Here is a 9,082-nt window from a genome sequence, read left to right on the forward strand (position 1 = left end):
GTGGCGTTTGGGTCTAAGGGATCCATTTTCAATGTTTACCTTAAAAAAAATGATACAATTAATTATTTTTTCAACTTTTTTTTAACTTATTGGCCTTGGCTAATTTTCTGTGAAAAACATGTAAAAGAACACATTTTCATTTATATTATGTACAGTACCAGTCAAAAGTTTGGACACACCTACTCAATCAAGGGGTTTTCTTATTTTAAAAAAAACGCATTTCTACATTGTAGTGAAGACATCAAAACTATGAAATAACACATGTAGTAACCAAAAAAGTGTTTTATATTTTACATTTGAGATTCTTCAAAGGAGCCACCCTTTGCCTTGATGACAGCTTTGCACACTCGTGGCATTCTTTCAACCAGATTCATGAGGTAGTCACCTGGAATGCATTTCAATTAACAGGTGTGCCTTGTTAAAAGTTTATTTTTTGGAATTTCTCTCTCCTTCTTCACACGTTTGAGCCAATCAGTTGTGTTGTGACAAGATGTGTGTCGGGGGGTAATCTGGAAAATGTCTAGAACTTTGAAAGTTTCTTCATGTTCAGTCGCACAAACCATCAACATCAAAACTAGCTCTCATGGGGACCGCCACAGGAAAGGAAGACCCAGAGTTACCACTGCTGCAGAGGATAAGTTCATTAGAGTTAACTGCACCTTAGATTGCAACCCAAATACATGCTTCACAGAGTTAAAGTAACAGACACATCTCAACATCAACTGTTCAGAGGATACTGTGTGAATCAGGCCTTCATGGTCAAATTTCTGCAAAGAAACCACTACTAAAGGACATCACAAGAAGAAGGGACTTGCTTGGGCCAAGAAACATGAGCAATGGACATTAAACAAGTGGAAATCTGTCCTTTGGTTTGATGAGTCCAAATTTCAGATTTTTGGTTCCAACCGCCGTGTCTTTGTGAGACACAGAGCAGGTGAACGGATGATCTCCGCATGTGTGGTTCCCACCGTGAAGCATGGAGTAGGAGGTGTGATGGTGTTTTGCTCGTGACACTGTCTGTGATTGATTTAGAATTCAAGGCACACTTAACCAGCATGGCTAACACACCATTCTGCAGTGATAGACCATCCCATCTGGTTTGCACTTAGTGAGACAATCACTTGTTTTTCATCAGCACAATGACCCAACACACCTCCAGGCTGTGTAAGGGCTATTTGACCAAGAAGGAGTGTTGGAGTGCTGCATCAAATTAAATGGCCTCCACAAACACCCAACCTCAACCCAATTGAGGTGGTTTGGAATGAGTTGGACCGCAGAGTGAAGGAAAAGCAGCAGACAAGTGCTCAGAAAATGTGGGAACTCCTTCAAGACTGTTGGAAAAGCATTCCAAGTGAAGCTGGTTGAGATAATGCCAAGAGTGTGCAAAGCTGGCATCAAGGCAAAGGGTGGCTACTTTGAAGAATTTCAAATATAAAATATATTTTGATTTAACACTTTTTCGTTACTACATGATTCCACGTGTTATTTAAGTTTTGAAGTCTTCACTATTATTCTACAATGTAGAAAATAGTAAAAATTAAGAAAAACCCTTGAATGAGTAGGTGTGTCCAAACTTTTGACTTGTCCTGCTGTTCCAACATAGCACCAAGAACCTCCCTGTTTCCCGGTTTTCTTGCACTCTTTAGCCTTTATATTGTGTGAAACTACACAATGTCTTGTGGGAACCTGCACAATGCTATTACAATACATTACTTTAATACATCAGTATTTTCCCACACTCTACCCCAGCCAGGTGCAAATTGGGGGAGGGACACAACAAATAAATAGCTTTGCATGTGTGGCTCCTTACCACAATCAATCAATATGACAAAAATAATCTCTGCTCAGAGGGCCTTAGAAATTATTTTTGTCTCTGTCAATTCGGAGTCTGACAGTGAGTTGGAAGAAGAGGATAAGTTTGACCCTCAGCCAGCCACAGGAAAAGCCCGTCAGCAACCAGCTCATCAGCAACCTGCAAGAGGAGAAATATGGATGTCCAATTTTTGTTGGGATTGAATGGTCTTCTTGCCCTAGGAATGAGCCACCTCGCTTGGATCCCAATGTGATAAGGATGCAACCAGGGCCGACTTGGATGGCGGTTACTCATGTGCAGGACATAAAGTCTTCTTTTGAACTGTTCCTCCCAGACACCACCCAGAAAATCATTCTGGACTGCACTAATTTGTAGGGTGTTTTGGGAGAGAGATGGAAGTAGATGGACCAAACTAATTTACATGCATACTTTGGTGTTCTTATCCTTGCTGGTGTTTTCAGATCCAATGGGGAGTCCACAGAATTCCTGTAGGATACAGAAACTGGCAGAGAACTTTTCTGTGTACCAATGTCTCTGGAAATCTTCCACATTCTTTCCAGTATTATCTGCCTCGGTAACCGAGACACCAGACCAGCTCTGCAGCAGAGTCAAGCTAGCTGCAATCAGGTCAGTGTGGGACTAATGGGTGGACCGCCTTCCCGTTTTCCAACCCTGGGCCCAATGTTACTGTTGATGAGCAGCTTATGCCATTTAGGGGCCGCTGCCCCTTCAGGCAGTACATACCGTTTAAACCCGCAAAATATGGAATCAAGATCTGGGCTACCTATGACACTGCTTCATCATATGCGTGGAACTTACAAGGGGAAGCCAGAAGAAGCCCCTGAGAAGAACCAAGGGAGGCAGGTCGTCCTGGACAAGACACAGGGACTCCTTGGCCACATCACATGCAATAACTTTTTTTTTTTACTTCGGACAAGCTCAAGACAAAGCTGACAATGGTAGGAACAGTACAAAAAAAAAAAAACAAGCCAGAGCTCCCACCTCAGCTTTTGACTACACAGAACAGACCAATAGATTCTGCTAAGTTTGTGTTCATGGCCAACACATCCCTAGTCTCCTAAGTGCCAAAGAAAGGCAAAAATGTGTCCAGGAACATCAAAAAAACAATTAATAATGGATTACAATGCCACAAAAGGAGGGGTGGATAATTTAAACAAGCTGGTGCATGGCTCCAGCTGTAAAATAACCCTACACTGGCCACTTGTGACATTCTTCAACATTTTGGCATACAACGCATTTGTCATCTGGAGCAGAGGGAAGCTCCAGAAGAGATGGCTCTTTCTCAAGGAGCTGGGTAAGACCTTAAATCCAGAGGCAAGATATCCCAAGGTCCCCAGGTTCTGTAGCCATCATGAGGATTCAGGAGGATGCTGGCACCAACAACTCCACTACCAGAAGAGTAAGTGATGTTGTAACTAACTATATGTTATAACTATAGCACTAAGAATCTGCGCTGCGGTGTGTGTGGACACAAGGACAGGAAGACACAGTACAGATGCATCAAGTGCAAGAAATACATTTGCAACACACACACAGTAAAATTGTCCCTCTTGGTGTGCAGACCAGCTTTAATTACTTATGTTCAGTGGGGCTCATTTATCATTTCTGTAAAATACTGTATGTAAAATGTGTCCTTCCAATTTGTTCAGGTCAAAGCAATAAACATCAATAGTGATAAAAACCTTGTTTCACTTATATTTGTTCAAGATAAACATGATTTATTCCACCAATGTCTTGGTTATAGATTTTTGGTTTGCAAAAAAATCACAGAAAACAAATAGCGGTTTTATTGATAAATGTGATGTAGCAGAGGTAAATAACAATTATTAACCATGTATGCCGTCTATATTTTGTGTAATTGATTCAACATCTATTGTTATGGCTGTATTGTTTTAACCCAACAATGTTGTGAGTCCATCAGACCCACGGACATTGGGTGAATAACAAGAACACTACACAGGGGTTAATTGGGCTTTCGATTCTTTGTAATAACTGTTCTTCTGTCCACACCTGGGAGAGACTGGAGAATTCTAAGCAATGGTTGTGTGCTTCCAATTCCACTGCAATATCAGGAAACAGACAATTGTGTTATCTGATGGGCTCCACCATAACTGGCAAGGAAACATTCTATAATCTAGATGTCTGTAAGAGATGCCTATCACAAATGTGGCTCAGCAAACCAAACAATCTGCATTCCAATTCTAGTGTACCATCATAATGAAGTTGCTTAACTCCAGCAATGAATGGTTGTGCTTTTGGGAACAGTATAATTTTCGCTGTTCGAAGGTTATTTTTTGAGACCAGGCATTAGAATGACCTTCCTTTTGGAGTCTCATTTCTCTACCTGGTTTGGGTAAATGATGTTGGTTGTTTCCATGCAGGCACCTGCCACTATTAGATGTAATTGGGAGCAGTGCCAGCACAGGTACCTGAAACAGTGAAGAAAAGATGGTCTTTCACAAAGTTAACATGGGGCATGTAGCTGTCCACAGGTATTCTTCAAATGTGTTTAAGGGTTATTAAAACTGTTCTTTGATCACTGAATTGGCGCTGAACATACCTGTTCGGTTCTCTGTGCGATGGTCCAACATCAACCAACAGGAAGGCTTGAATCAGCAATAGTTCCAGAAGATTGCTCCATTAGAGCTCACCCTGAAACAAGAAAATATAAATGAGTGTCCTGCCATTTCTTTGATTTTGTATTACAGAAAGTTGATAACCCAACCCGCCAGTTTCCCTTGAAAATAAGTCAATGGTCCGATGTGATTTTCTCGCTCCCATTCACTTCCCAGTTTGGTTGTTAGGACATGGCTGGTCTTCCGAGTTGTCTCCATTTGTGAGTTGGCATGCTTGTGACAAGATGAGCTGACTACACCACTTACTAAAAAAAGAAAATTAAATCCACGGTACACAAAAACAAAGACACCTTATGAATATTGCACCTTAGTAAAATAAACTAATTTGCCATACTTAAGTTGGAGAGAAAAAAAAAAAAAAGTCTCCGGCAAATGTGATCTCGTGATTCTGCACATTGTTGACAAGTTACATGTTGAACCATAACCTAGGTTTAGTGGCAAAGTCATCATTTATCAAGCGAAATATAACTCCTTGTTGCTGATATCAATTTGGTTGACGAAATATGACAATTTAAATTGAACGCCATTGTTTAATTTCATTTCCTGGTGCACCCAGTGGCTCGCACACCAACCATTTGAGCAGACTAATTTACGGGCATGAAATTAATTTCACAGACGAGAAACAAAAATGTTTGCTTTGCTTACCAGCTGTTGACACTATCAGTCGTGTTGAAAAGACTCTTGCGTTTGGTTGTTGGGGTCTTTCTTTGGTTAGGTCGTTGCAAGCCACCATTGTTTGGCTCTATGGTGAAGGAGCCATATCCAGAGAAAACTACACCGATGAAGAGTTTGGAAAGTGACATTTGCTTTGTCCTCAGACAACCGGTTGGTTGACTGAAAGTACAGGACTGTTAAGTGTAATCTACAAGCTTCAGTTACCTGCATCTCAACTGATCTCTAGTGGACAGAACTTGTAGATGTGCGCTGGGATATGGGTGTACATTCATGTCAGTTTCTGGTCTCTTTCTGAACATCCATTTGCGTTGCGAAAGTTCTTTGGTTAAAAACTTTATTAGTGTATGAAAGCCATATCCAAGACTATAGCAGGACATAACAGCACTAAATGTACAAAAAATAAACACTCATCACTTGGCAATGGTATCACATGGGCCGGGGAAATATAAAACAAGTAATTTTAACACTTAAAACAAAAAGAAATTGACAGGCTGAGGATAAACAGCTCAAAACCTAAGCTTGTCCATGGAATTTGACATCCCTAGTTTTTTCCCCTCACTATACAAGTAGTGAATGAGCAGGCATTGTGTAACGATCGCTCTGATGTCATATCCATCTCAGTATCTGCTGCGGGCAATTCCTCTATCGACTCTGCTGCCTCCGCGGCCACCACGGGGCGCCCCGCGACTTGAGCCACTGTATGCTTCACGGGGATAGCCTCTCTCGATTGGGGGTGCTGGCCCCCGCTCCTGCTTGCCCATTCGCTCACCACGGCTAGGAGGGTATGGTTCACTCCGACTGCTGGGGTAACTTTCACGACTGCCATAGCCATCCCGGGAACTGCTTCCATAGTCGTCATAGCGACTGCTTCCGCCACTGCCATTGTAGGATGGTTGGGGGCCCCTTGAGGGTGGGGCGCTGCGTGAGTTACCTGCAGGGTCAATGGGTCAGGTAATTGGCAAGTTTCACTTCACACACTTTGTTGAATTGTTATGAGCCAATCTTTTCCGTGAGTATTTCTTAATGACAATCAATAGCAACTACACGTTTAAATCTCCAATATGCTAGGGATCTGAACAAAAATGTACACTGAACATTTAGGTGCTTTGGCAGATTATTTATCCAAGCTTGGCAGAACATAAAATACGCAATGAAACCCCTTTCAGCATGCCATGTTTTGTTGAGTAGCTGTTTTTTTCCTTTTAGAATTCCAGTTGTTCGAGTTGCACATTGGTCACACGTTTTTTTTCAGTGAGGTCTTGGTGGTTTTGTGAGGGTCGTTTTACCCCCAAAAAACAGACTTGTGTGCATGACTCCTTGAGGGATTACTTTGCGACACTGTTGAACGAACAACGATTGGTCAAGAAGCTTTGTTGGGCGTTTCCATGGACTCGTGATGCGTATACGGTCACCACATCCCAGGGCCACATTGAGCAGGTTGCGAGACTAGAGCAACTTGTTGCCATTACACTTAAGTGGTCAATCTTACCGTAACCATCGTAGGGCTCTCGATAAGAGGCTGCACTAGGGCGCTCCATATAGCTTTTGGGTTCCCGGCCTCCACCATAACCATCACTGGTGAAAGAAATGGTGTAACATTACTTCACTTTGATGCCAACGGAAACCTACACAATCTTTAGACTCACAAGTCAACCATACCTGTAGCCCCTTGACATTGACCCATATTCTTCGCGGGAACTGGATTGGGGATAATCCCTTGGCGGATAGTCCCGTGGCGTTGGTGCGTAGTCCCGTGTATCCCTGGAACTCACATATTCCCGGCTAGAATAGCTGTCAAATGGGAAAACATGCCAGATGTGTAAATAAGCAATGTGAAATTTCTAAAGAAGTTTCATTCAGAATGTGGAACCAACCACAAATGGGTAGTGAGAGATTTTTTGCACGGGAACACCCACCTGTCCTTTGTGCTGTAATATTCATCTCTTGGTGATGGGTAATCATCCCTTCTGGACATTGAGTCCCTGCGGGGAGGGGGTGGGCCATAGGGGTCCCTGTCCCTAGACATGGAAGCTAAAGAAAACAAGATCCCATGTAATCATCATGTCTTTGTGGCACTACATGCTTAGTCAGTCCTCATAGTGATAAAGTCGAGAGGTCCTCACACGTACGTCTGCCCATCGGAGAAGGAGCATGTCTCTTGGGTGGGGGGCCTCCATTACGAATCGGAGGTCCCCTTTTCAGTGGTGGAGGGCCTCTGGACGAAATCCCTTTGAAAAAGGGTTCTACAATCCCTACGTTATCATAGTAGTCTTTCGGCAGACAAGAAATGCAAATATTAATGGCAAGCTCAGAACTTATACTTTGCATAAATGCCCAATACCACAACCCATGTGAGTACTTCTGTAAAGGTACCTCTGGATGGTGGACCCCTCATTGGTGCTCCTCTAGATCCTCTAGGACCTCTAGGGGGACCGCGGCCACGCATGGGGGGTGGGCCACGTCTGCCCGCTGACTCAAACTGAGGTTTTGTTGCTTGTTCAACCTTTATTGGCTTACCATCAAGTGACTGAGAAGTAAATAGATTCTAACGTTAAAATGATAAATGTATACAATCTACATAAGTTAGGGGTCATTTAAAAAATTTAAATAAAAAAACAATGCAATTGTTTACCTTCCCATTCATCTCGCGCGCAGCATCCTTTGCATCTGCCGGACTCTCAAAGGTCACAAAAGCAAAACCTCTTGATTTGTTTGTTTCACGGTCTTTCATCAACAGAACTGGAAAGGAAAAATATCTACTTAGTGCTCACACAGGAACTGTACTAGGTTACAAAATATTAATCCGAACTGATACTCAGAACTTTTTAGGGGTATTGTGCGTTTCTTTCAAAACTATTGCTGATCAAAACAATTTGGTTATTAACTTACTTTCTCACACTTTGCTTAATCATACGTTTATCCATTAAAGGAATCAAGACTGCAGCTTGGTACTGCTGAATCTGTCCACATACATAAGTATTAGCCATGCATGGGCAATCCATTTTAAATGATTGAGTTAAAGCATTTATTTTTACCTTCTACTATTCTGCCATATTTGCTGAAGTACTTCTCAAGGGCCTTCTCGTTAGTTTCAGTGTCCAGGCCACCGATGAAGAGCTTCCCTGGTCGGTCAGCCTCTGCCATATTTGGGTCGGTTTAAGCTATTAAGAGAATAGTCGTTATTTCATGGAGACACCAGATCAACGTTTGAGAAAAACAAAATGAGCATGTTTGGACTAGGGCATATTTGATTAAACAACTTGTCCCGAACTCGGTTTCGAAACATGCAGCTAGCTAGCCATCCTGGCTAGCATAATATTAGATTCAAATATACGGTGGCTAACGTTAGTTGTTGGAAGTATGCCACGTTTACCAACAACAGCATTGTCCACTAGAATGGTACGTTTTAACAGCACAAAATGGCGTCAAAGGGGGAATGAATGACAAGCTAACTAGCATTTCCAAACATTTGTGGCTACTCCTTCCAGTTAAAATAGCTTCCAAACAAGTAAGCCACGTTACAAACTAGCTAGTTAGTTTACAATAAAATAACCACGTGGGGGCATTGTCAGTTCAAATGCATTATTAGTAAATTAACAAGAAAATAAAAAGAGGACGAAACTGTGGATTCATTCAACAAAGCTCAAAATGGCGACTGGTTGGCTAGCTGTTGGTCGATAAAACAAACGTGCGTGCATAAATGTATCGTTCAACGGATTTTTATAAAACATTAAAGTGTGTTGGCCGTTTAATATCTGTAAAACAGACAAGGCATTGTGCACAAATGTGAGCAGTGTCTAACCTACCTTTTAAAATTTCACGACACGCTCGAAGCCTCCTCCAGGAAAATACGAAACGACGAAGGTAAACGTATACTGATCACGTGGTATCACGCACCCGGAAGTAGTTGCCAACCTTTTCATTTGTTAAATTATTC

General features: G+C 42.1%; 1 protein-coding gene across 13 annotated transcripts; it reads right to left on the reverse strand.

Moving 5' to 3' along the window:
• Positions 1 to 3,384: 3,384 nt before the first annotated feature.
• Positions 3,385 to 9,081, reverse strand: LOC110488748 (RNA-binding motif protein, X chromosome). 13 transcript variants are annotated; one of them, XR_016486273.1, is made up of 11 exons: positions 8,952 to 9,050; positions 8,181 to 8,306; positions 7,778 to 7,884; positions 7,519 to 7,672; positions 7,275 to 7,388; positions 7,062 to 7,176; positions 6,805 to 6,936; positions 6,635 to 6,720; positions 4,395 to 4,486; positions 4,179 to 4,263; positions 3,385 to 3,894 (listed from the first exon to the last, which is right to left on the reverse strand). XR_016486273.1 is itself a non-coding variant. In XM_021561091.3 (9 exons), exons 2-9 carry the CDS (start codon positions 8,287 to 8,289, stop codon positions 5,763 to 5,765), a joined length of 1,131 nt encoding a protein of 376 aa, XP_021416766.1. In that variant the 5' UTR covers positions 8,290 to 8,306; positions 8,952 to 9,081; the 3' UTR covers positions 5,466 to 5,762. The 13 variants fall into 13 exon arrangements, 5 of the variants coding, with proteins under 5 accessions (XP_021416766.1, XP_021416763.1, XP_021416764.1 ...); XR_016486270.1 differs by having other exon boundaries at positions 7,275 to 7,415; XR_016486269.1 differs by having other exon boundaries at positions 7,269 to 7,415.
• Position 9,082: the final 1 nt, after the last annotated feature.

The sequence above is a fragment of the Oncorhynchus mykiss genome, chromosome 14 (genome assembly GCF_057628025.1).
Source record: "Oncorhynchus mykiss isolate SJ-2025 chromosome 14, ASM5762802v1, whole genome shotgun sequence".
Taxonomy (NCBI): domain Eukaryota; kingdom Metazoa; phylum Chordata; class Actinopteri; order Salmoniformes; family Salmonidae; genus Oncorhynchus; species Oncorhynchus mykiss.